General features: G+C 39.9%; 1 protein-coding gene across 1 annotated transcript; it reads left to right on the forward strand.

Moving 5' to 3' along the window:
• On the forward strand, positions 1-27,510 carry LOC117471480 (ras-specific guanine nucleotide-releasing factor 1-like). Its single transcript, XM_034116536.1, has 27 exons — positions 1-475; positions 5,213-5,319; positions 7,109-7,256; positions 8,033-8,125; positions 9,744-9,997; positions 10,123-10,202; positions 10,597-10,790; positions 11,635-11,744; positions 11,911-12,029; positions 12,237-12,397; positions 12,946-13,009; positions 13,918-14,060; positions 14,356-14,438; positions 15,538-15,786; positions 17,976-18,349; positions 18,790-18,906; positions 20,892-21,062; positions 21,800-21,906; positions 22,416-22,528; positions 22,723-22,783; positions 22,917-23,023; positions 23,174-23,258; positions 23,362-23,559; positions 24,376-24,455; positions 24,539-24,656; positions 24,745-24,813; positions 25,250-27,510. The coding sequence occupies exons 1-27, from the start codon at positions 200-202 to the stop codon at positions 25,340-25,342; spliced, it is 3,774 nt and encodes a 1,257-aa protein (XP_033972427.1). The 5' UTR covers positions 1-199; the 3' UTR covers positions 25,343-27,510.
• Positions 27,511-27,872: the final 362 nt, after the last annotated feature.

Genomic DNA, 27,872 nt, shown 5'->3' on the forward strand with positions numbered 1-27,872 from the left:
CTCTCCGTGCATCCTTCTCTTCTTCTTTTTCAGCTTATTTCTTCCCAGTTCGCAGGCATTACAGTGGCAACTGTGGATGGACACGCAGGAGTGGGCTGCTGCCCACCAAGTCTGACTGTGTTTTGGAGGTGTTGAGAAGGGAAAAGAACATGTAGAGTCCGCAGGCTTCCCCGCAGATCTTCTCGGATTCACAGCCAACATGCAGAAAGGGATGAGACTCAATGACGGCCACATCACCTATCTGGCTCTTTTGGCTAAGAAGGATGGGACGAGGCGAGGTTGCCTGAGTAAGAAAAGCTCAGACAACACAAAATGGCATTCAAAGTGGTTCGCTTTGTTGCAGAACATGTTATTTTATTTCGAGAACGACTCCAGCTCACGCCCCTCCGGACTGTACCTGTTGGAGGGATGTGTGTGTGACAGGGCACCGTCACCCAAACCATCTCTCTCCGCGAAGGAATGCTTAGAGAAGCAGGTAAGATATCGATCACACGGAGAGCTCCCATAAGTCTGCCTGACTGACACTGTCTCCTGAGCGGACGCACTCATTAATGCAGCTTGTTGTTTCTCTCCTGGTGGGGAAAACTTGCTTTGATCAACTCGGTGAAAGCGTTTACAAGCGGAAGTGTTCTGTGTACGCAGCGAAAACCGCAAACGACACAGTTTCTGTTTTTATCCCAACATCTATTTATCACGCAAACAATGTCCCAGAGATGTTCACTTGACGTTCAGAGTTACGTAATGGCGTCATCCTCACTGATTGATTGTCTCGATTCAGCACTAAAATAGCCTGCCTCAAAGCTAACTCAAACACAAATATGCAATGCTCTAAAGTTAAATGTGATTCTCAGTAAAACTTTGCAAACACGAAAACTAGTTAACCTTCTATATTTATTTTCTCGTTATCATCACAACGATGTGTTGCAGTACGTTTATTTTATATAACATTATTTGTTGTTGATATGCTAAGTGTTCAGGGATTGCTCATATGCAGGGAGTAAACTTAAAAACAGCATCCAAACTTTGCAGGTTGCCATCTTGCGGAGGAGAGCTGCCCCTTCCCTGTCGTTTTGACGTATTGATTTAATTCCTTGTCTTGATATTAATAGCATCCTACCTTGGCAACTGCGTCTCCCCGGTTCATAGCGGCTTGGTTCATTTGATAGCTCTCTCATTATCATGGGGTTGTTAACGACAGCCATGAATGAAACCCAAACGATGTCCCAGGCATGCTTTTGTTTTTCTGTACATCATCCCCCCCATTCGTTATGGCTCCTCTGGCATTTGGATTGACATGTGTGAGGGCTACACCATTTCCACTGTTTTGTTTTTTAATGCCAGTTTAATAGGGTCATAAATAATCTCAGGGAAAGCATGGTTGCCTCCAGCGAAACAGTTTTGAGGATTTAGAAAGGCTGCAGCTGGAAAGAATAAACCTTGTGGCATAAAAGCATTTACGAGCCAGAGAAGTGGTCAAGCTGCTGTGAGCTATGACTGCAGTCACCAATCTGCTCTGCTTCACCTGCAGCACGGCCAATACAGGATTAAAGTCAAAGCAGTGGCTCATTTCATCTCTTCAGTCAGCAGTCTTCATATATGAGGATAACAGGTTGTTGTTGTTGTTGTTGTTTTCCGACAATGCCATTGAGATGTAAGTTTGGCTGATATTTTCCTTTTGAGAGCATATGAAAGTTTCCAGTAAAAAACCTGGACCCTTCACTTCATAGGTGCACAACCAAACTAATATCTCAAATCAAATACAACCAACTTTAACTTTGCCCACTAGCAAGCCTCATGTTTGTGTCACGCCATTAGAGTGTTTTGTCTTTCTTTGAATATAACTCTGAACATTTGATGCCTGCAACAAAAGACCCTTGCCATACTGGTGCTGGACACGTTGTGGGTAATGTTCAGGAAATGAACCCTTTAACCATGGATTCAAAAAGACAAAACAAACTCATACGGATACCCACATTGTTCTGCTCTTATTTTCCAAGATGATTGTTGTTACAAAATATATTCATTACATTTCCAGAGCAAAGTTAATTTACAGCTTGAAAACGAAGAACTAAGAATCTGTACTTCAGAGGAACATTTGAATGACCTGAATCTTACAAAAACAATCCTTATTTATACCTGGATTCACCCAAAACTCCATACAAATATATTGCATGTCTTATCTGTCTTATCTTTTATGCTGATTCAATGTGTAACAAGTGTTGGAAGTTCTTATTTATTATAAATAGCTGAAATATATAGCTATCCGAATCAGTTAGATGAAATTTGCCTTGGATGCTCTCCTGTCATACTTTACAAATCCTCTGTAAAACCTGTTGAATAATTAAGCTTCTAATTGAAAATGTATACTCTAGGTTGCCATGTAAGGATTCCAATCTGCAGTTATAGTATTTATATGTTACGGTATAAATGACAATTAAAGCATGGACGCGTGTTTTAGTAATTATAAGTGACTATTATACGGTGGCTCCTACATGTTCTGTATGCGGCTGCTTCCATCAGCTACCTGAGGTCGCTGTCCACGGTGCTGCTGTCACGTCACGTTCTTCAGACACTTGCCCTCTGCTCTTTGTTGGCAAAGCTGTCAGGATTAGTATCAGTGTCACGAGAGGGCGTCAAACAGATGTGCCAGCAGAATTCAGACAAGTAAATGCATGTTTATTTGACCCTAGATGATTTATTTTCAAATTTTCGGTGTCAAATTCAGATTCTTAGTGTGAAAGTCGTCAGAAGGTAGATTAAAAAACCACTGGATGTTTGTCATTTTCCAAACAAGCAATATTTAAAATCATGTGAACTTAGATTTCCAGTATTTTTTTTCACCAATATATATGTATACTATAGTTTTAGTTGTATGCCTTATATGCAGACAATAACTATAGCAGATCAGAAAGAGCTCATATTTCACGAATCAGTTGTTCAAGTAGACACTGAGTTAAGTCTTAGATTTCTTGACTCTCACAGCGTGAACTAATAAACTTTGTTCACTGTCAAGCTTATTTTTCTTACAGTCCGAACAAGAGCTCTATTCCTAGGACATGGACGGAGTGACATCTATGATGACAGCTGTTCATGCAGGCTGCTCCAGTGAATTTATTTCAACAGTGAATTAAATGAATTTGAAAGCCATGAATTAGCATAACACAGTCTTCTGTTCAGCACGTGTCCCTTTTACATAATATGTGTCAGGAATAAATTCTCTCAGTTTTGTGTTATTTGCGTGGGGGTGTAAATTGTTGTGCACATGTATATAACATTTGGATGCTTATTGGCACAAATACATGCTTTTTGTTGTGCAATTAACCCTGCTAGCATATCTTGTGGGACTATGTGCGTGGCTCGGAGTCTGCGTGCGTCTCACAGTGTCCTCCTGCATACGCCGATGCTGATCTATAAAAGGTGAAATGAGGACAGCGAGAGTAATCAATGCTCCAGGTGTCAGGGCATACAGATTTCCTTTTCACTTTCCCCTCTCTTGAAAAACAAAGAATGACACTTGAGTCGATGAGCAGATTGCAGAGGTCATCCGAGGCAATGCTACTGTACATTCCTGACATTAAAGCCGTTACATGTGCAGATTACAACAGATATCTTGGGAGCGCGTCAGTGTGTGTGTGTGTGTGTCAGAGGCTGCAGGAGGAATGGCCAAGCGAGAGCTGGATCTTATCTGTCTGTGTGTGTGTGTGTGTGTGTGTGTGTGTGTGTGTGTGTGTGTGTGTGTGTGTGTGTGTGTGTGTGTGTGTGTGTGTGTGTGTGTGTGTGTGACAGGGAGAGGGACAATGCAGCGAATAGATGCCAAGCCAACTGCCACCTTGCAGAGCTACGGCGCTTTTTATAGCCCTCACTCCTCAAGAAGGCAAAAGATCTTTCTCTCGCTCGCTCTCCGTCTGTCTCTCTCCGTTCTCATTGTATTCTTTGGAGTGTTCTACTTTTTAAATGTTCTTATTCCCCATTTAGACGGCGAGCTACGTTTAAGCCCACAGTTACTATGGCAACCCCTATTTGCATCTGAAAAAGTGCTTTTGAAGGGGCCAACGAAATGTCCAACAACATGCCTCGGCATTGTGTCTCACTTAGCAAGTACAGCAAATATGGGCATTAGTGGAAATGTGACACGGTGACGGGTAAAGAGGGGGGGGGCGACGTGGAAACGCTTGATTTGTTTTTGTCCTAGTTTTATTGCTTTCACTTAATTAAACCATTTTTACCAAAATCAAAAGAAAAAATGGCTCTGATGCAACAAAATTCTACCATTGTGAACATTTAAAAACTGGATCAAAACGTATTTCAGAGATACAATTGCAAATGTTATTGAAGACAGACATTATCATAAACATTTAGTTACAGCATTTGCTAATTTTGTTTCACTTTCAGATGAAATTCAATACTTTCTGTTCATAGATGTGTCTATGTTATCTCACTTACCAAACAGGTGAAAATAAGGTTTGACACTCAGAGGAAGCGAGAAACTGGAAGCGCATTTCTGTTGCTTATAAGGAAATATGGAACATTACTCCCCTTCACAAACGATTTGCTCTTGGCATTTGGGAGGGATACAAAAATCCAATATATTGGATTTGTGGGGATCTATTTACAATGCATCAGTGTTACATAACTTGATTTAGTATTATTGCAATGACCACCACCATCTTTGTTGATTTGAGGATTTTATCTGATAAGCCTATTAGAAAACATTTCCCACATGCATTTGCCATAATTGCCATAGCTGAACCTTTGAGGATGTAGGGTCGCCGGAGATAATTGGCGAGGGAGTAAATACAGGTGAGAGGTGTTTGTGTCACTAAAACGCAGCTTAATCACTGGCACAAAGCAAAACAAAACGTGGCGTCAGACGAGAGGCTTCCTCCAATTCAGAGGTGAGTTGCCAGGTTACAGGCAGGATGCACCGAGGCTTTATAATGAATATTTCAAGACTTTTCCCTCAGGATCTCTCTCTCCCACTCATTCACACACATGGGCATGCATGTGTGTAGACATACTACTTTAAATTCAACAAAATGTAGATTTAAGAAAAGCCGGTCAGTGACGAATCATGCAAGGTTTTCCCTCAGATGGGTTTCCTGCAGACCAACGTTGTACATGTATCACGGAAACCCTTTGCTGTAATATATGCTGATTGTCTTATTTACATGTTGAACAAATATTTGACTCTTTCTATCATTTCCATTTCCAGTACTACTTTACCGTCACGTTCAATCATGACAACCAGAAGTCTTTGGAGCTGCGCTCGGAGGACGTCAAGGACTGTGATGAGTGGGTGGCAGCCATCACACAGGCCAGGTACCTCACACACACATGACCTCTCACCTACATACACACACTCAGCTGTGGATGTTCTGCAAGATAAAGATTTTGGTGGGAATGTTTGTGTGTGTGTGTGTACCCTGTGATGTAGAGAATAAAAGGGTTTATGGAGCTTATTAGGTTGGAAATCACTTGTTCCCCTTTATACGGAATAATAGAAAAGATTAACAATACACAATGTCATCATTTACAACTACAGACTACAAAAAAGAGATGACTAAATTAGATTTTTATTAGACTTGAAAATGAGATCAATATTATCAATTGTAATCTTTAAAGAATCGATTGTGTGACTGTACCTAAATGCTAACACCAGTATGCTAGCACGATGATGTTTAAGTATAATGTTTACCAATATAATATAATATAATATTAATGTTAACACTTGTCCTTTTTGTTTGACTTCTTGTCTCATTACACAACCTTGAAAACATGATAGTCTGTATCATTGCATGTGCAGACCCCAAGTTGTTTGGAGCAGGAGTTAAAACAAAGCACAAGCATAATTCAGTTTAAAAGGATGTACAGAAACACTTTTTGGGAAAACTATGAGAATGAAGAGAGGTGATTGAAGATGAGAAATTATTGTATATGTATGTATAAATGTAAATGTAAGTAGGAATAACTTGCATAATAATTTAAAGGACAATCATTGATCAAGTAAGGGGTGGGAATTAATAAGCATTTGCTTCCTCCTGCTCCCTTTCGGACACATATGATTTATTATTATTATTAATATGAAGACTTTTTTTTGTTGAATATATAAATATTATCATGAATGTGGATAAATACTGTATTTTAACAATACGGTATTCTGTTTTTCACATTTGTTGTTTTTTATTTGTTATTTTTTTAATCTGTTCGAAAATAAAGATTGAAATGAAATGAAATGAAATGAAGTTAGCCATTTCACTGGTCTGCTGCTCAGATACTAAATCAACAAAGAAACCAAAAATACGCTAACATTTACTTCGAGGTAAAAAACTAAAAGTACAGTAATGGTATTTGATCATTTATTCAGATTTAAGAAAGATAGCAGTGAATCACCAAAGTCAAACGATTCACCCACTTGGACCAAATAGTGTTTTTGTGTGATTTTTTTCACATATTTGTCAGCGATACACTACATTAACTTTCTTCTATACTGTACAATTTTGAGTGAAATGCCCCTTTAAGATACTGACACAAAAGAGGGCCATGCAAGCCAAGTGAATCACTCTAAATGTCAGCAGTGTGCATTTGTGTGGCGAAAGGTCAATTGATTGGACTTATTGAAGATTACATTGATTAACGTTCAGCCAAGGCAGCAGCACTGACTGTACAGGAGTTCGTTGGCCTGTAGGCATGTGCACACAGCAGGGCAATGCAGATCTTGTATATCATTGTATTGCTTTAATAAAGGTTTTTGATTTCTAGATGCCTTTAGTTCATGTTTTGAATTTCTTTTTTAGGCAACCAAGACTTTATTTTAGCACATTTCCGCTTTAACAAGCTGTTTTGTGATCAAATTAAACTAAAACCCTTTGTTGGACTGGTTAATGCTCTGAATTAAAGCTCATGCAGAAGCAGGATTTACACATGGTTTGCTAAGCCTGTAAGTATTTGAAGAAAAGGTTGCATAAGTGCCTGCGCTCGGTGGAGACGTGAGGTCTGTGGTTCAAACATATGCTGATCAGAGGTCTGCTTTTGCTTTGATAAATCTATGGAGAGCCTGCAAACATGCGTTAATGAGGTCCTTACAATGTCTGTGTGCGTGTCTGTATAGTTACAGGAACCTGGCTACAGAGCATGAGACCCTCATGCAGAAGTATCTCCATCTACTCCAAATAGTGGAGACGGAGAAAACGGTTGCCAAGCAACTTCGACAACAGATAGAGGATGGGGAAATCGAGATAGAGCGGCTAAAATCGGAGGTAACTTGCCTTGTAATTTCATGCTAGTAATACATGTGTGTTTTGTGTTACTGTATGGTACACAGGGAAGAAGGAGATATAAAACATGGACGTGAAAGTAGTCAGGAACAGTATAAATACAGAAAGGAGAATGGACAAAGGTCACAACCCAGATTTTAACAATATTGTTGTGTGTTCATGACGAACGCAGCATTTTCCAGCGCCCCCGGGATGTTTTGTTATAGCCTCTGCAATACTGTTGAGTGTTTTGTATCCTAATTATTCAGTCTAAACTAGATCAAATGCATCTCCCTTTAATGTGCTAATGGCTAGCTCCAATTGAATTGAATGTTTTCAATATGCATGAATCAACTTCTATTGTACCTGATATTGCAGCCTCCACTACAAAATAATAATCAACCCTCTCACTTTTCATGGCAAAACATGTAGTAATGGATTTTCTTTGTTTGTGTTTAATTTTAGTCCTTTATTGAAAGCTGTTTCATCTGGTCTATTCATACACATACACTCTAATGGGACTAAATAAAACAGGGATAAATATTAGTTAGTTAGTATTTGAATTCTTTGAAACCAGCTAATGGAAAGCAACAACGTTTTACAAAAACATGAAAAATGGACACTGAATAAAAACATAAAGAATCGTAATAATGTCAATAAAACACAGAGTGCATTGAGTGGGTTACATGAGCGAGATCACGAGTAGGATTATAGCTGCAGTGTAAAGTCCTCTCATCTTTGCAATATCAATGCGATGTTTGATTTGTGTTGGATTTTAGATTGCTGGACTGCTCAAGGATAATGAAAAGATCCAGTCTAATCCAGAGGTACCTCCCAGTGAAGATGACTTGGAGATCAAGAAAATCAAAAAGGTGAGATCTCACTGCTTTGTGCTGTGCAGTTTTCAAGGAGGAGAAAATGAATCAATCTTTTTCAAAGTAATGCCACGAAGAAGGCCAGGTGGAAGGAAGGGAGGGGGATTTTAATCTGTGCAGGGATACTTATGGTTTCTGAAACAGGTTTTTAAACACTACATCATCTCTGGGTACCTGCAGGATTTATTTTTAACCTACATTTATTCAGGGAAGCTCACTCCTCTGGCGTTCACAGCAGGGAGCTCCTCATCCACTACACCACAGCCTTATTCTGTCCTCAGCTCGAGTGAAGCAGCTTCCTGCTCCTTAATAAAGCTGGAGAGTTTGGAAAGGTTTGGAAAGATTTAGAGAGCCAGGTACTTTAAACCTGCAAAAGCTTAGGTGTTAATACTTACATTAGTTTTCCTCTTCTCTCTATTGCATTTTTTTTGTTTTTGAGCTCAGTGTTTTGGTTGTTGCCGGCCAACAGATTTTACATTTGTAATGCTTTCAACAACAATTATTGCAGGTAGCTGTATTCAAACTCACAGTTACTAATATGCCAAGTAGCTGTTTGAACCTCTACTAACTAAAGAAGATAATGTTCTAAGGAAAATTGGTAGACAGAGCTTAAATAAGAGTAAATAGTGGACTTACATCTCTCAGGTCAGCAGAACTCCATGCTAATGTCTGCAGGATGTATTACAAATGTGTAACATACACGTGTTTGCCCGCATGTTCTCCATAGTCACTGTATAAGGTAATACCATGTGTTGTAGTTACAGTTTGTTGAGGTGTAAGTTACCAAAAAAAGTAAACGAATACTGGTTTTAGTTCTAACAATAGGGATTTCTGGCTGCTAAATCTGCATTCACATGATACGCGATGTTCTCAGGTTGCAGGTTGGGCGCAGGGCATTACGGTGAAAACAGCCAGCTGTAATCTGATTGGTTGCGCGTCGAAAGCTCAGCGGTAACGAGGTCAAAGTTGAAATCATTTGAACTTTCAGCGCAGAGCTTGGCGATAAATTCACTCCATAGAAACACACCGGCACCGCATTGCCGCTTTGCCGCGTTGCCGCTTTGCCGCGTTGCCGCTTTGCCGCTTTGCCGCTTTGCCGCGTTGCCGCTTTGCCGCTTGTCATGTGAATGCAGCTTTAGATTGACGCGACAAACCACAGCTAGCTTTAGATTTTTAGCTCGTCTTCATCATGGTGACAGACCATGATAGACATCAGCTGCAAAAAAAGGATCTGCGTCGGACTTTATGTGTATTCCTCCTCACCAGATGTGTTCATGTACTCCAGGAATGTTGCAGTGAAGAGGGATAGTGACACAGCTCATTGCTATTCAACAATGCTTCAACATGATCATTTTCATAAATAGGCTAGTCAAAATTGAAATACTAAATTAGAGTATGTGACTTGAAATACTGAGTTCATTTTAAATTAAATAATGTTTAATTCATTCACATGGTAACATCAGAAGACTATCATGGTGAAAATGATGTATCTTCAAATCTTTCCCAAAGTTACAACTGAGAAAACTCTTCAAAAACCCACTGGATTGTGTCAGTGCATGCACATAATCATACACACAACAGTAACTTAGCTTTTGCTAACTTGTTTTCATCACAGGTCCAGAGTTTCCTGCGAGGTTGGATTTGCCGCAGGAAGTGGAAAACCATCATCCAGGACTACATCCGTTCACCTCACGCTGAGAGCATGAGGAAAAGGAACCAGGTGGTGTTTAGCATGCTGGAAGCAGAAGCCGAATACGTCCAGCAACTCCACATCCTGGTCAACAACTTCCTCCGGCCGCTCCGCATGGCCGCCAGCTCCAAGAAGCCGCCCATCACCCACGACGATGTCAGCAGCATCTTCCTTAACAGGTGGCTGGTGGTGGGGGGAGACTGGTTGAGAATGTGGTGTGATCAGGCGCTGGAGAGAAGCCAAAAGTTGTGAAACAAGGGAGAAAAAACAGCTGCTGACGACTGTTTATTATGTGTTTTATTAGTGAGACCATCATGTTCCTCCATCAGATCTTCTACCAGGGTCTGAAGGCACGGATAGCCAGCTGGCCCACTCTGGTGCTGGGTAAGAGACACAGAGACAACCACTTACTGTATAACAGATGCAGTCTAACATTATGCTTCTTTGTTGTCTGGATTCCTTTAGAGCAGTACGCAGTTCTCTTTTAGATATTTACCCTTTTTTCATCAATCCAGTATAATGGAGCATGGCTGGTAGCACTTAAAGTATTCACGCATTTCTTAAGAGACAATTTCCTCGTTTCTCACAGGATTCACACAACATAAGTCAGAATTGTTTTATACCTATGAACAGCATGTGTTTCATTGTTCAAAATACAATTTAGTTATAGCTCAGATTAGTACCTAAACACATGTCAACAATTAGAGCTACTGACTCTTTTCATGGAGAATGATCCGATATTTTATGCATTCAAGAAGTGTTCTGTATCTCTTTGCAGCTGACCTGTTCGACATCTTGCTGCCCATGCTGAACATCTACCAGGAGTTTGTGAGGAACCACCAGTACAGCCTGCAGATCCTGGCCCACTGCAAACAGAACCGAGATTTTGACAAGCTGCTGAAGCAGTACGAGGCCAAGCCCGACTGTGAGGAGAGGACGCTGGAGACCTTTCTCACTTACCCCATGTTTCAGGTAGGAGTTCAGAGCTACGGTGTGGATATCTTCAGGATTATTCCACACACAGTTTCATAAAGTATTCTGTGGCACGTGTTTAGTGCATTACTCCTTACTCCCTTTTGAAAAGAAAGTGCTCGCACAACACTGTGAGTTTACCCAAGTTCCCGTCAAGATTCTTGATAGTATTTAGAGTAATCTTATGCTACAACCCACATTTTTCACATTTCTCAATTCCATCACAGTTCCTTTTTTGAAAATTGCACATGTTTTGTCAACGTCAGTGTTTTTGGATATATCACTTTGGAGTTTGATCTTTATAACAGAGCCTCATTTGGCCAATTTGTTTTATTTTTTTGCATTGTTGTATACTTATGCTGCTGCACTTATGCTCTTTAAAACATACATGCTCGTTGACAGTTTTTATCCTTCTGGTGTGGTCTAAAGAACGACGATTTCTGGAAGATTGCATTTAAGTATAACAAGCACAAATACGCAATAATAATACAAACACACCTTTCCTGACAAACGCCTGACCTCCATGCCCGGTGTCAGCCTCCCAGGCCTCCATTAGGCAATCAGTGTATTATTTGTGTGAAAGTAAATAATTATACCTTTTTCAAATGTGACCATTGTGAGATGCCATCATGGAAAACGTATCCGTGTTTCTTGATCAGTAATGAGATGACGAGCAAAGTGTTGTAGCACTTTTGCACAACAAGGGCTTCATGGCCAACTAATTACCTGTTGAAACCCTTCAGGTGCTTGGCACTGCTTTTTTTAAAGTTTGAAAAAAATCACTTGACCTTTCAAAGTTTGAAATGTGCATTTTAAAGATATGCTCTCTTTCACTCTTTCTCAGATCCCTCGTTACATCCTGACGCTGCACGAGCTACTGGCTCACACCCCCCATGAGCACGTGGAGAGAAACAGTCTGGACTACGCTAAATCTAAACTGGAGGAACTCTCCAGGTAGATCTACTGACCGTCTGATAACCAAGCAACTAAAAAATACATTAGGATTGAATGGATACAGGAATTACAATCACATTTGTACAGTGATTTTAGGGAAGGATACTCCATTTTCAATCCCAAACAACTTAAAATGTGAAAAACCTGTTTAATTCTGTTCCTTCAGAATCATGCATGACGAGGTGAGCGAGACGGAGAACATCAGGAAGAACCTGGCTATTGAGCGGATGATTGTAGAGGGCTGTGAAGTGCTCCTGGACACCAGTCAGACATTTGTTAGACAAGGTAAGTGAGACAAAATATGAACACTGATTTTTTACTTTACTGAACTGTATGCCCAGCAAATGCATCAAAGACAAATTATGTACAAAAATAGCTGAGGCTGTCTCATAGTATTTCCTAATTAGGGTTTTGAAGGTTAGACACTGATAATAAGATCAAGGTTAAAATCAAATTTCATATGTTTTCCTGTGTGATACTGACACTCCACAGGTTCCCTGATCCAGGTGCCGATGAGCGAGAAAGGGAAGATCACGAGAGGCCGCCTGGGCTCTCTGTCTCTGAAGAAAGAAGGAGAGAGACAATGTTTCCTCTTCTCCAAACATCTCATCATCTGTACCCGCGGCTCCGGGGGGAAACTTCACATCACTAAGGTAGGCTCAGATCTAAATCTACTGATTCTTAAAAATCAAAAAACAATAAAATGATGCAAACCTTTTCTTAAATTCTCCTGTAAAACACATCAAACCTCTTTGAACTTGTAAGAGCTAATACAAGCAATTTGGGTGTTTGGAAATACAGTTTCCATGATTGAGGGGTGAGACTTTGGAAATAAGAAGGTTGTCAAAGCCTAACATTTTCCCAATGTTATCTAGCATTCACCCTTCACCTATTACACACAATTTAAGTAAAATATTAATAAAAAACTTTTAAAAAGCAGACATGTTATGTGAATTGATTATTATATTATAATATAATACAAACACAGATAATAATAATAATCATTTAGTCTATCTTTTTCCTCCAGAAAATGCTTTATTCACATACAGTATAATCAAGTTTAGTTTTAATGGCCTTGGTGGAGATATTAGTAAAGTCCGTACCTGTTTCAGCCGTGTTTGTATAGATTTGAAATACACAGAAGCCTCTTCTGTCTATCAGCTGGTAACAGACTGCATGTGACCTTTGAACCCTGTCTCAGAATGGAGTTTCCTCTCTCATAGACTGCACACTGATGGAGGAGCCGGAGGGGACGGATGATGAAAGTAAGTTACCATGAAAACTAAACTTTTGTATATAAGTTTAAATGTAATGTAGTAGTTGAAGCATCAATATATGCAGTTTTGTCTTGGCGAGCTTTAGAAAATACGGAAAATGTAACTGCACTATGTAGGAAAAGTATTTCCCTAATGTTACCGTGACTCAGATAACGTGTTGCAATATCTTTCTGAGCTATTAGTTTCATTGAACTCCTTGGATTCAAAGACTGACAATCCTCCCTAATAATCCTGTTAACATGACTCTTCAAAGAGAACTGTAAACTATTTTGTATACAAATATATTGTTCTTTGACTCACAGGCAGCACCATCAAATTGAACCAAACCAATCACAAACTTAATTGGTGACCAGTTGAATCGATGTTACCGTAGGTGCATGCGATTTAAGGAAACCTCGATAAATCTTTGGGAATAAAAGTGATGTGCTTTCATGCTCCTCTTTCTAAATAAGGGGCTGCATAAGAAAAACACATTTCTGAAGCTGCATTTAGATGAATTTAGCAATATGTATCCCATTAAAAAAAATCCTCACTATTCATGATTCTTACACTTAATATATGCACTTTTTTTAAATGATTGACCATATTACTGATCTGGGAATTAGTAGAAAATGTGTATTTTTTTGAGATTACAAAAATCACTCACTAGCGCAAAATGTTCAGTTTTTTTCTTAACTTCCAGGGTCTTTCAGACATTTAATAGTAAAGGACACATACAAATAGAATTTAAAATATAATCTTCGCCCTTCCTTTACACTTTGCCAAAATATATATATTTGTTATCATATTTTGTCATTTCTGTTTTCCCCCTCTTTCTTCTTACATGGCATATTTTCACTATGTTTAAATTTGACGTGTCAAAGTGAAATAAAGGTTTTTTAATGTGTGCCTTGCAGCCAAAGTGGAGCGGAGTGGTATGGACACAGAGAACCTGGACTTCAAAGTGATGGTGGAGCCCAAAGACGTCCAGCCTTACACCGTCATCCTGGTGGCTTCATCCCGACAGGAGAAGTCAGCGTGGACGAGCGACATCTGCCAGGTACTCCTCCTCCTCACCTGTGGGATTTAGGACTGAATATGTTCCAAACAAACACACAGCATAATAGTAAAGTGCCTGTTTGACTTAAGTATCATTAGACAAGGAAAACTCTATAAGACTGTAGGCTGCAAACATCTGACACAACCTCTTTATAGAGATTTCAGGACAGAGTGTAATTATAAGTAAGATTAGAATAAACAACTTTTAAAGACTTGGTGGAAACCTGTATTGTCCAGAGCTTTGTGAACTCACTAACAATGTTCATTTTGTCTCTGTCTGTCTTGTTACCTCGCAGTGCATTGACAACATCCGCTGCAACGGTCTGATGATGAACGCCTTCGAGGAAAACAGTAAAGTCACCGTGCCTCAGATGATTAAGTAAGAGTCTGACACCTTGCAGAAAATGCACATACATTATACAAGCACAAACCGAGAGATTGGCATTGCATAAATACATGACAAATTCATGAAAAATGCATGAACATGTGTGCCCAAACTTATGCAATTTGTACATCTATACGTGAGAACCCTCAGTGACATAACATATTCCCCATGCTTTAGCAGTAAAGAGTACAACTAAGACCCCCATCACCCCCAGCCACAAACTGTTCTGTCTGCTGCCGTCTGGCAGGCGGTACCGCAGCATCCGGACTAAAACCACCAGACTCAGGGACAGTTTCATCCCACAGGCCAGAAGACTGTTAAACATCTGAACTTTGAAACAACATCCACAATATTCATCTGGCTGCTACTTAAAAATGATGTATCTATTTACCTAATATATCATATTTCAATGACTTGCATATAGACTCTTATTGCACTATTTCACTTTTTTAAACTATTTTTCTTCTTGTATTTACTATTTACTTGCACTATATTTGTCTGTTTATCTGTGTTTTGTGTTGCACTGTTGGAGAAGCCTGTGACACAAGATTTTCATCGACATAACTACACTGTAGCTATGTACGTTTGACAAATAAAGAACCTTGAACCTTGAACTACAGGTAGACCCTCAACTTGATATGACCCTTAACTCTTTGAAGTATGCAATAGAACACTGGTACTTATTGTGATGTTGTTTCTCAACATCTAGAAACAAATACAAAATATCTCTTCACTCTATACTCTTGAGTTATGTTTATTTTTGTATTATCAGCCTTTGGCGCCAATCCTCTTGCTCGTCCGCACATTGTCACACAGCTTCAAAATGCACGTAATGTTGCATAATGTAATGTAAAGTAACATAATAAGTATTTTCTTGTAATAGCATAGATTTTAAAATAGCCCTTAATTTTGTAAGTAGGCTATATAAGTGTTCTTTTCCAGTGGGGGAATCCAACCCAAAGCAATGTTAATGCTCTCCCCACTGGCCCACATGTGACCAGAAAAGTGTACAAACTGGAGTTGTGCTGCATAAGTACTAGAAGCTAAATCCCTGTGAGTCACATTCCTAACCTCAGTTTAAATCCTAACGCAGGTCGGACACCAGCTTGTACTGCGACGATGTGGACATCCGCTTCAGCAAGATGATGAACTCCTGCAAGGTGCTGCAGATCCGCTATGCCAGCGTGGAACGATTGTTGGAGAGGCTCACCGACCTGCGCTTCCTCTCCATCGACTTCCTGAACACCTTCCTCCACTCGTACCGCGTCTTCACCAGCGCTGACGTGGTGCTGGAGAAGCTCATCACCATCTACAAGAAGCCCATCAGCGCCATCCCCGCACGGTGAGTGATCCCCCGAGAGGGAAGACTTCAAGAGGTTTGATTAGGGATTCTATGAACACACTCGTATGAACTAATCCATAGTTAAATTGCAGGCTAACAGAACAAGTTGAAGATGGCCCCTATGCAGTTGTAACCAAACATTGTATTGCTTGTTCTGCTTACTCATTGTGTAGTCATTTAAATTGTATGTAGAATCTTGGGAAAGTCTTTAGCTCTAGCTCATCAAAATGCCTTCAACTTTACCTTTGACACTGCTACTAAGCAAGGTTATATATCGAAAAGCAGCATTCGTCAGGTATTAAAAAGTTCTGCAATCCAAACCAAGACGTGTGACTCTTTAAGCCACGCTAGTTGCTTTGTAAGTTGGTCCACCGCCTTGATCCAGAATAAAAATATGTTTTGACACTGTAGACCTCTCCTCAGACACAGTTTGGAAAACATGCCCTGTTACCCCTTTTCACATGGCTGTAACTTGGTATCTTTGACCTGTAACAGTAAACCAACTAGCTGAGCTGCAGGGTTGAATAAATACAACCGAACCCACATGATTTGATATATAAAAGTTGCCACAGAAGCTTATTTGTGTAGCAAATTTCAACAACTAGTAATGTGCTGATTTGCAATGAAAGACAACTTCAACCAATCACATCAAAGTGTCCTTACCAGCAGAAACTAAATACATGTATCTACATGGCCCACCTCGCAAGGTTTGCAACTGTGATTAAGTTACTTTGAGTCTCTGTTCATTACGTTTTTTAAACAGGGGAGCTCAAATAAATTGTTACATTAAACTCCTCAGAGCAATGCACTGCGTGGCCAATCCATGCAGCTTGTGACAACGGAAAAAAGTTTGAATTTCCCACATATCTTCCTCCTGAGGATGCAGCAACAGCTCTGTAATGGTGCAGTGAAAAGGTGGGACTCCCCCGGTGTCTGGGTTTGTCTTTGCTCTCACGTGGACTGTCTGTAAGCAGCCCATCATACGCTGTCCAGGTGAGAAGGGACTGGAGGAGAGGCAGCGAGAGGTCACACCATCAGATCCACTCCTCTGTCTTCTGTCCACCATCACAGTTAATTGGGTCCTGCATCCACCCACCTCTCCCTCACCTCCCCCCCCCTTCCTCTTCTCCCTCTCTCTCCTTCCTCTCTTTTACCCTTTTCCGTTCTCTCACTTTTCTTTTTCTTTCCACGAGTCTGACCATTCTTCTCTCCGCTGCGCTGTCACCATGGCAACCCTTCACTCTGCTGCAGGACCCCACCCTCTCCCTCTCTCCTCGTCTTTCTCCTGCCTCCCTCCCTCTCTCCCTTTCTCCCATCATCTGCAGCGACTCTACGGTATTAAATATTGATGGTGGTGTTTTGCACCCAGACCCTGCTCTCCTCTCCTCTTCTTCTCCCTTCTTTTTGTGTCTCCCCCTGGTTCATTTCCTCCTCTGTTTTACTTGTGTCCTCTCTTGACTCTCCACTTTTTGCTTTTTGTGCTTTGCCTCTCCTTTCCTCTATCCTCCCAGCCTCTTTCATTCCCATCGTTCCCATTCTCAACTCCCTTCTTAAACTGTTTTGCAAATTTAGGCGAGGAGACACAACATGGCTGCAGCTAACACCACACAGGGCTGGAGGCTTCCCATTCGCCCACTCTCAGCCAGCAGCCTTCGCTCTGGTGGAATCCATATCCACTATGTTGCTCCTCTCTCGCCCCCTCCCTCGCAGTTTATCTGTTTTTCCTTTTTTTCTTTTGCAATGCACCTCTCTTTCTTTCTCCCACTTTCACTCTCTCTCTTTCTCTCTCACCCCTTTTCTCTCTGCCTCTCTCTCCCCATGTCTCTGTGGGCCTCCCCTGGGCTGGTTGCTGTTGGCAGCACCCGTGCCTCCCACACTGTCACTTGACATGCTATTTATAGGCCTTCAGAGGGGGTGGCTCTCAGTGCAAGGAGGATGCTGTCTTAAACAATGTAGCTTAAATAAAAGAGGCAGGAGCTCCCGAAGAGCCCTGTGGTTAATGTGTTGCCTTCTCTGCTCCTGTGTACCGACACCAAATGCACCATGCACCCCCGTTATCAACCTTTATCCCTTGTGCTTTCTCCTATCCAGGTCACTGGGAATAATTACCCATAATCCCAAAAGTGATGTAGTGAAAGATACTCATGCGTCTGTGTTTCCCTTCTCTTTCATTCTCTCATTTCCTGCAGTTCTTTGGAGCTTTTCTTTGCCAGCAGCCAGAGCAACAAACTCCTGTACGGCGAGCCACCCACGTCGCCGCGTGCCAGCCGCAAGTTCTCCTCCCCTCCCCCCCTCGCCATCACCAAGACGTCCTCGCCAAACCGCCGACGCAAGCTTTCGCTCAACATCCCCATCATCACGGGGGGCAAAGCCCTGGACCTGGCTGCTCTCAACTGTTCTCCCAATGGCTATGCAAGCATGCACTCCACCATGTCACCTTTCAGCAAGACCACCCTTGACATCAACAAGCTTTACGTGTCCAGCACCAAGGCCAGCAAAATCCCCGATGAGGGAGAGACCAAAGCTGAAGGCAAGGCTGAGGAGACCGTCCTCAACAAGCAAGGTCAGAATTACAGTCCATGTGTGTAGTGTGGTAGCATTTCTACAAACCCATTTTCATAATAATATCTTGTAAGTCTCTTCCAGTCATGCAAGAGCAACTTTACCAACTCTCCCTTTAAGGTTAACGTTACTAATATATATTCTGAATACAAAAGTGGTCTTAAGTGAAAAGTAATCACCTTTTTTAAGCAGTATCTTTGAGATTGAAAAGGCAAAAGGCAGCAGTACATATAAGTGGGCATATATTGAAATGTACTAATGACAATGATATTAAAACTGCCATAATCATTGACTGTAAAGATATTGAAAATGCGCGCTACTTTCAGACTTCATGAGCCTGGAAGCTTTCATTTCTGTCTAATCTCCCAGAAAGCCCAAATCTTCTTCTTCTTTGCTGCCTTTTTGTAATTCTTGATTGTCAAACTCCTTGTTTTTGTGCAGATCTGTCTGTGAGAGAGGAATGTAATGAGGACCCAAGTCAGAGTGAGGAAACAGAGGCGGAGATGTCTCCTCCCAAATCACCATCGACACCCAAGAATGTCAAGTCAAAAAACTCTGGTGCAGTAGGACTTTAATTTCCCACCGTTGTGTTGTGACCGTTGTTTTCTGTTTAGGGAGTTCTAAACCCAAGACCCTTTACGGACGTCTTGTGATACACTTTTGAATCCCAACCCAACAGTTAAAAAACAAATGTGTTGGCAAGAATCATAAGTAACTTGGCAAGAATAAAAGAGCTGGCAAACGACAAGCGCTTAGTGCTGTTGACAAAGAGTACTTGCCAGTGGAGTGTCTTGGCGGATGATAATATGACAAAATAAAATGAATAATAATAGATCATGTCAATAACAAGAACCATTAGTAACATGAAGCACATTTAACAGGCAGGCTTTTATGATGTTACATTCTCTACGGGCACTTGAATGAAGAATTTCAACTGCAAGATTACTTGATTTAACCAGATAATGGGCAGCAGTAAAATGAGCAGTTAAACCGAAAATCATTTAATAAAGCGCTATTGGAACTACACCAACAAGACCTGTGGCAGAAGAAACACCAATTGGTATTTATATGCAAGTTAGGCAGGGTTTTTCCTCACTGTTTAAAAAATGGCAGTGTCTTTGCCACAACACAATAAAGCAATAGTTTGACTTATGCCAACTGTTGGTTAGCTTAGCTTAGCATAAAAGCTGGAAACGGGGTGAAACAGCTTACATGACACTGTACAAAGTTAATAAAATCCACCTACCGGTATATCTAAAGCTTACAGATCTACCGTTACCAATAAAACCAAAACCTTTAGCTAATAAATGAATACATGTTGCCACAGTTGGACATTGGCAAGCTAGCTGATGTCGCATGTTGCTTGTCTTTGTGCTAAAATAAGCTTACCGGCTCCTGGGGCACTTACTGTAGACATAAGGGGGTAACAAAATGAAACTTTAGCATTTCTTTGGGTCGCAAACCTTTATATCAGCCAATGTTGACAAGGTACATTTTATATTTTGAATTCATCTCAAAGATGTCAACAAAGCAGGGGAAACTGGCAGCTGTCTCAGAATAGTAAATTCTAGGTCCTTATCACGTTTTCAGTCGGTGTCATAACATACAGTAAGGGGATTTCTACCATACATTTTTAGCATCCAGCATATTCAGTGTGTGCATGTGAGAAGTGTAAAGAGCTTGAGATAAGGAGAGTAAATCATAGAGTTAAATAAAGCCTGCTGCAGTTGACTGTATAGCAAACTTTTTTTTCAGAAATGACAAGCGTAACTACAGCCAAATAAGGTCTTCTTGATAAAAACCACCCACAGCTTCGTGGCCCTCCCCGTACCGCACAGAGAGGGAGCATCCACCCCGTAGGTAGTCAGGCACAATTCATCCCCAGTGTGTTCTCTTCCCACGGTTCTGGATACAAGGGAAGCCAGTGCCTTGTGTGAGTAGGTGGAAGGAAACCTTGTACCTTAGCAACGATGTGCATGTTCTTCTATACCGCCCCCGGCTTAACGGAGGAAGGGAGGAAGGGAGGGAGTGAAGGAGGGAGGCAGACACGGTGTACAGCATCACTGCCACGAGCTGCAGGACACTCTGTCTGTTTTAGCTCTCTGTTGCCCTCCGCTGGACAACAACTGAGTTTGATTATACACAAAAAGTATATCCAGTGCAAGGAATTATACCACCTTTAATCACTTAACCTTTGAGCCACCCTTAATTTCCATCTCAGCCTAATCCTGTCAGAGGCTTAGTAATGTAACTGAAAGGGTTTTAATATTGGTGTTTTTGCAGAAAAAATAAAGTATTGTTCCTGCAAGTATCCTTTTTACCTTTTGATGATAACACTCAAGAGTAATAATAATAATACATGACACTTATATAGCGCTTTTCTAAAAACTAAAAGACGCTTTGACAGAGAATAAAACAAAAAACAGAAAAGAGGGGGGCGGGATGGTTAATGGTTGAATGCAGTGTTGAACAGGTGGGTAGGTAAGGTCTCTTATTTTATAGTTTTAATCTAAAGTATCTCTGTTTTGTTTCCCTTTTTGTAGAGTTTTCCCTGTTTTCCTTCAACAATGGCATGGTGGTGTCATCTTGCCGGGAGCTGGACAATAACCGCAGTGCCCTTTCTGCCGCCTCGGCCTTCGCCATCGCCACCGCTGGTGCCAACGAGGGCACGCCAACCAAGGAGAAGTACCGTCGGATGTCGCTCGCCAGCACAGGTCAGTCACATGAGAGGATGCTACTTCTGTTGACAAATAAAAAGGGTTGTTGAGGACTAATTTGATACAGAAACAGTCCCTCGAGTCCATTATACCACCACAAAAAACGACTTGGTTATATAACAGATGAATTTAAAAACAGTTCATTTCTGAGTGGATTATTTAGCCATTACAGAAACAATTTAGCTGTGTTATGAATGATGACCACTAGGGGGCGTCCAAACAAATACAAAATCAAAAGTTTCCTGTTCATTTTATGCCACCATTTAAACAGGATATACATTTTCAATTGAACGGTCTTTAAATGTGGTCTTGTATTTAAAAAAAAAAAGTATTTTTAAGTCAATGTGTGTCCTCTCTTTCTGTGAATTAGCTGTAGATGATTGTTTTACCATTAGGAAAACACTGCCTAGTTTAAAAGTCCTGTATGTCAGTTTAATGTCAAGTTTTCATAATGGACCAGTATCACAGTATAGTACTGTACCATTAAAGAACCCTGCTTTACATGAATTAAGTCTGGGGAAATTAAAGGAATACAAGTATGACTCTTTATATAGATGCATCATTTATGTTCAAATAATCTTTGACCAGTTACAATATTCAAATAAACTGGATTTTCTGTATCTGGAAGAAAAATAACCTTAAAACCTTAAAGGCAAAATTAATTGGAGTATATCACACAGCTGATTATTCTAGTGGGAATTTAGTTTATGAACAATTTAACTTTCTGCTTCCAGGTTTTCCTACAGACCAGAGGAATGGAGACAAAGAGTTTGTTATCAGAAGAGCGGCCACTAACAGAGTGCTGAACGTTCTGCGTCACTGGGTCTCCAAACACTCGCAGGTGCAGTTCACCTTTCCATCTTTCATTTGAGTTTTTCTTTGTTTCCATCTATAGGACTTTGTAGAAGGAAAAACGACTCTTGAATACTAGAGTAACACTAAGTACATTTAGGTACTGTAATTATTTTTTATTTTGGGTAGCTTTACTTCAATATTTAAATGTAATCCTACTATCTAGTTACTTTGCAGATTCATATTATCAATACAAAATAAGTTATGAAATAATACTATGACATATTATTGATTATTCTACACAGCAGTTAATTAAAGGCAAAATGTAGGCCTACCTTTACCTTCTGCAAATTTAGAAATGCTAACATCATTGCATCACCAGTTAAGTTAAGTATACGTGATGTTAATTCTGTTGTACTTTTACATAACTAAGCTCTTCAAAACAGGACTTTTAATTGTAACAACGTATTTATATTGCTATTTTTACTTGAGTTAAAGATATGAGTACTTCTTCCCACACTGTTCTGTATTAACCTTTGCGTCTTTGCTGGTCCTCAGGACTTTGAGCTGAACACAGAGCTGAAGACGCGGGTAATCAGCTTCCTGGAGGAGGTGATCCACGACCCAGAGCTCCTCACACAGGAAAGAAAGGCAGCTGCCAACATCATCAGGTGAGTTTTCTGGTTTTATCTGTGACCGCACATACAATTATAAATGACACATGTGTTTTGGTTTTCTGCATATTTCTGATACCATGAAAGGAAGACAGTAGATTATAGGTCAGGCCCTATCTGAGTCCTGATGGGACATACACAAGAAGTCAATGGCAACTATCAATAATGGCCGTTTCTCTTTTTGTATGTAGGACTCTCACTCAGGAGGATCCAGGAGATAACCAGGTCACACTGGAAGAGATCACACAGATGGTGAGAGAAAGCAAAAAATGTTCTGGTATAAAAACAACTTTCTACTTTTTAAATTACCAGCGTCCTGTAGAAATGCTTTGAGCTTTAGCTGTGACACTTATCTTCCCTTTGTGTGTTTGTGTCTGTGTCTCAGGCACAGGAGGACTGTAAAACTGAGCCTTTTGAGAGCCACTCGGCCCTGGAGATAGCTGAGCAACTCACACTGCTGGACCACCTGGTCTTCAAGGTCATCCCATACGAGTGAGTACACACACGCAAGCATGCAAAGCCATGAACAGAAGCACTATACGCTAAAAAGGAAAAAGGCTGATTGGGAGGTGGGAAACACACACAGTGAATGTTGGTATGTTTTTATTTGTTGTTTATTTAAAAATATTTGTATTTCTTCAGGGAGTTCTTTGGTCAAGGCTGGATGAAGAACGACAAGAACGAGAGAACTCCCTACATTATGAAAACTACCAAGCATTTCAATGATGTATGTGTTTACCCTGGTATTGTAAACAAAACATTTCTATAATGTGTATTCTAGACAGACAGAGAGACATTTTTATCACCATGTACTTCTCTTCTTTTGTCAGATCAGCAACAAGATCGCGACCGAGATCCTGCAGTGGGACGATGTCAACCTGAGAGCGGCGGTGATCGAGAAATGGGTCGCAGTGGCAGACATCTGTCGCTGCCTCCACAACTACAACGCCATGCTGGAGATCACATCCTCCCTAAACCGCAGCTCCGTCTTCCGCCTCAAGAAGACCTGGCTCAAAGTCTCCAAGCAGGTATAAAACATTTCTTAAAATAACTTCCTGTAGTGAGGTTAACTGAGTGAACTATTTTCAGGTTTGCTCGTTTTATCATTAAAGTTCAGCTGGGCCTAAAATAATAGTTTGCCAATTCGGGATAACAGCCTATTTGCTATTTTGCCTAGTGTTAAATTAGAGGATCAATACCGCTAAGCTCAGCTAAAATAAGCTAAGCTAAACTAGCCCTGGCTTTGGTTTCCTATTTAGTATGCACACTTACATTTGTATCCATCCAATTATCCAACTCTTGAAAATAATGTGAATGGTGTAATACCATAAATGTTGAACCTGAAAAATGAAACAGAGCATATTGCAGGGGAAACAAAATGAATGGAAGACAACATGCTCATAGAGAGGCAAAAGCATCATTAAAGTTCAGCTGGACCTAAAGAAATAGTTTGCCAATTCGGGATACATTTTTGCTTATTTTGCTTAGTGTATAATTAGAGGATCAATAGGGGGCAGTGAACTTAGCTTAACTGAGCATAGGTGAGCTGAGATAAGCTAAACTACACTAAAATACCCCTGCTTTGGTTTCATATTTAGTATGCGCACTTGAATTGTATCCACCAAATTATCCAACTCTTGAAAATAATTTGAATTAGTGTAATTGCAAAAATAAAAACAGGGCATATTGCAGGTGAAACTAAATGAATTGAAGACAACATGCTCATAGAGAGGCACACTTTTGAATAGCATTGTCCTTAGTTCTTAAAACATGAATACACGTTTAGGAAGATTTCAAATACTTTTTTGACTCCTGGTTATAAGAGTTTTTCTTTGATTTTCTAGACGAAGACCGTGATCGACAAGTTACAGAAGCTGGTGTCATCAGAGGGACGATTCAAAAACCTGAGAGAAGCTCTGAAGAAGTAAAGCTTTTAATTGCTCACAGTTTTATTCCTCTTAGCCTTTGTGTACTTTATCGCTTTATCTGCCCTGTCCTTGTCCTCAGCTGCGACCCTCCCTGTGTTCCCTACCTGGGAATGTACCTGACCGACCTGGCCTTCATCGAGGAGGGAACACCCAACTACACCGAGGACAGCCTGGTTAACTTCTCCAAGATGAGAATGGTAAGGAACACCAATGTGCTGAAGTACACACAATAACACGCACTTTATATTTTATCTGTCTTATATTGTTTTATTTCATTGTCTCCAGATATCTCACATTATCAGAGAAATACGGCAATTTCAGCAAACGGCTTACAAGATTGATTATCAACCAAAGGTGAGGTTAATTTTGTCTGTATCTGTTCATTGTGTATTTTATTATTTTTCAGGTTTTGATTGTGTGTTCGGAGACATTATTTGATGTCAATTTCAATATATTTTTATTTGACTGATAGTCTATTTTAGTTAGTACCTTTCAGAACTCCATATTGTGGCCAGCTCCAGTTTAATCGATTTCTAAAATCAGCAAATGTATTAAAACTTTTTCAATGTAATGCTAGTAAAGTGGTTTCATGTATATGTATATCTTTGAATACTAGTGATTGTCTTTGATGAAGAATAATAATGTCTGCTAAGTTATATTGATCACATTCATAATATTTGAGTTGGAATGCATTTTAAGAGTGTTCAGCTTGCATCTCTGTTGATTCCCCGATATGTTTGGCATCTTTGGACTCTAATTTAAGTTTTTGCTGTAATTATTATTACTTTAGGTTGCAAAGTACCTGCTGGACAGCAGTACGACACTGGATGAGGAGAGCCTGTATGACGCATCTCTAAGAATCGAGCCCAAAACTTCAACATGAAGAGGATCGCACACCCCCACCCCTCCTATGGATCACATTTAAGTTATTATGATATGCACAACAATTACAGAGACATTGGCAAAGAACATATTATAACTCTATATTCGCAATGAGAATTTTAGAATAATGGGATTTTAAGACGTATAATAAGTCGCAGAAGTTACAATACAACACAATTCAACATGAATAAACTAAATAAAAGTATATAAAAGGTAAATTGAGAGTAGTAATGAGCTCAAGAGTTCAAAAAGGCTGTTGGATGAAACTGATCCTTATCTTCAGGGTGGGGGACTGGGTGGGTTGGGGTCTCTGATAATCCTGTTGGCCTTCTTCCTGCACCGCTGGGTGTCGACTTCCTCCATGGGTGGCATCTATATCCTCGTGATGTGCTGAGCAGTTTTCATCACCCTCTTTGATGCTTTACAGATAAAGGCAGTGCCAATGCAGTACCAGGCGGTGATGCAGCCAGTGTAGTGAAGTGTACAGGAACAATATATCATAATGTACATAAACTATTATTTGTATTAGACACAGTAGGCTGTGCCCTTCTAGTATGTGCTCCCCAATGGACTTGTTGTGTATAATCGTTATTAGAGACTGAGTAGAAGCCCAGAGAGGTTTTATTTATAGTTACAGAGTATTTATGTTATTTCTTGTCTTGAAAACCATTTTATGATACATTAATTTTCAACCACAGAATAAACAGATGAGAGTATATACAGAAAATATATTTAGTCATATCCTATTGTCTCGTTTATGAGAGATGATGGTCACATTTGACACATGATGATCAACTCCCAATTTTGCTCAGGTGTCAAAGTCAAAGAGAGAAACATAAGTGCAGTTGTCTTTAAACAAGTCCCCATACAAACATATTGCTTTTCCTCAAGTGCCATTTTAATAATAATACAAATATCTGCCAATCCACTTGCTACATTACAATTACATAAAAGTTGTGTAATCCTTACGATTTCAGTCCTGGGCGATTTGAAACAGAGATGACGGATTGCACCACCAAACCTGAAAACTATCTTATTACTGAATGTAAATCCAGTAAGTGCCATGCCAATTTCAGAAAGAATGATAATCATAAATATTATACAACTCTGGATTGATAAAAAAAGAAACCTAAGGATTCCAATTTTAAAGACTTTAAATAACGACGCTTTAAGAACTTTTCCTCTGAGACAAATAAAGGGGGACTGCTGTGGTGGCGGAAGTTGACTCGTGTGCTTTTATGTTTTATGTAGCCACAGAAAGATAAAGACAAGAGATTTTTAAGTCAGACTGCGACAAGAATACCTGCTAATTTCTGATTGAGCTAGAACATGTTTTCAGTGTGGAGAGATGGGTTTTTATGCTTTGCTTATTATCACCTTATTCCCCTGGTGGGCAACATGATGTATATACAGCATAAGCACCGGGCAGAGTATGTAGCAGATGTAATATTGAGCCACTTCAGGAAGTTAAATTCCCAGCTTCTACACTCAGACAGTAGTGTTTACAGTTAATCCTCTTTGGCCAGTGCATTATAGTTTTGCCTTAATCATGAAATAGATTATATACACAAAAGTATGTAAACTATTTTGTTCTACGATTTTCCAATGAAGCAGAAATATTTGCTGTGTACAATATTGTGTACAGGCAGTCTGATGCATTTCCTAACGTGCAATGTGTTAAAAAAACATATCCCTCGAAATGTGTTATCCTTATGATTGTTCAACTCTGTAATAACTTTCCTGTGTATGATACTTTAAAGCAAATGTTGAAAACAACTTATAAGTGTAACACATTCTGTATCCTGTCTATGTGTTAGCAGGAACTATAGTTATATTGTGCTTATTCTTGGAATATTTATAGGTATTTTTTACAGGCTTTGTATAGAAAAACACCTAAAGCTTAAGTGGCAGGCATGTACCACTTTCACGTGTTCAAATGAAATCTATATCTAGGACAGTTTGTGTACTGTATTGAAACCCCACCCTTGCACATGAATCTTTACCCTCTAACAGGCACATCCAATGTTTGCAGTGAGCAATACCCAGTGGTATGAGAATGATCTTTCAGTCTATTTCAACAGCTTGAGTAGTATTTCCAGTTTTGTATAAAAGTGTATTCTTTCCTGATTACCTCTTGTTAATAAATCTATTCTTTCTCAGGGGGAGAAGTGTCTCAAAGGCTGCCAAGTTTGTTTTACACTGTGAACTGAGCAGTGGTGGAAAGTAACTATGAATTTACTAAAGTACTGTACACATTTGAGGCACTTGTACTTTACCCGGGTATTTTTACTGCTTAATACTTTGGCTCTACTGCATTTTGGAAGCTAATTTTGTACATTTTACTTAACTACAATTATTTCACAGATGTATTTACTAATTACCTTATACATTCAGATTTTGACACACAATACAAAGAACTTGTAAAATATTATTATTTATTATAATAGATTAAACTATCCAAAATTATATTTCAGCAGCAAAGCACTTTGAGCTTCTTAAATGTCAAGATTTGCTGCTTTTGCTTTAAAATA

This window comes from Trematomus bernacchii, unplaced genomic scaffold (genome assembly GCF_902827165.1).
Source record: "Trematomus bernacchii unplaced genomic scaffold, fTreBer1.1, whole genome shotgun sequence".
NCBI classification, from domain to species: domain Eukaryota; kingdom Metazoa; phylum Chordata; class Actinopteri; order Perciformes; family Nototheniidae; genus Trematomus; species Trematomus bernacchii.

Bases quoted from the DNA above. Each gene is read 5' to 3' on its own strand.
- LOC117471480 (XM_034116536.1), top strand. From the start codon at position 200: ATGCAGAAAGGGATGAGACTCAATGACGGCCACATCACCTATCTGGCT. The intron at 14,439-15,537 runs GTAAGAGTCTGA...ATCCTAACGCAG, and splicing joins ACCGTGCCTCAGATGATTAA to GTCGGACACCAGCTTGTACT. The intron at 24,657-24,744 runs GTAAGGAACACC...CATTGTCTCCAG, and splicing joins ACTTCTCCAAGATGAGAATG to ATATCTCACATTATCAGAGA.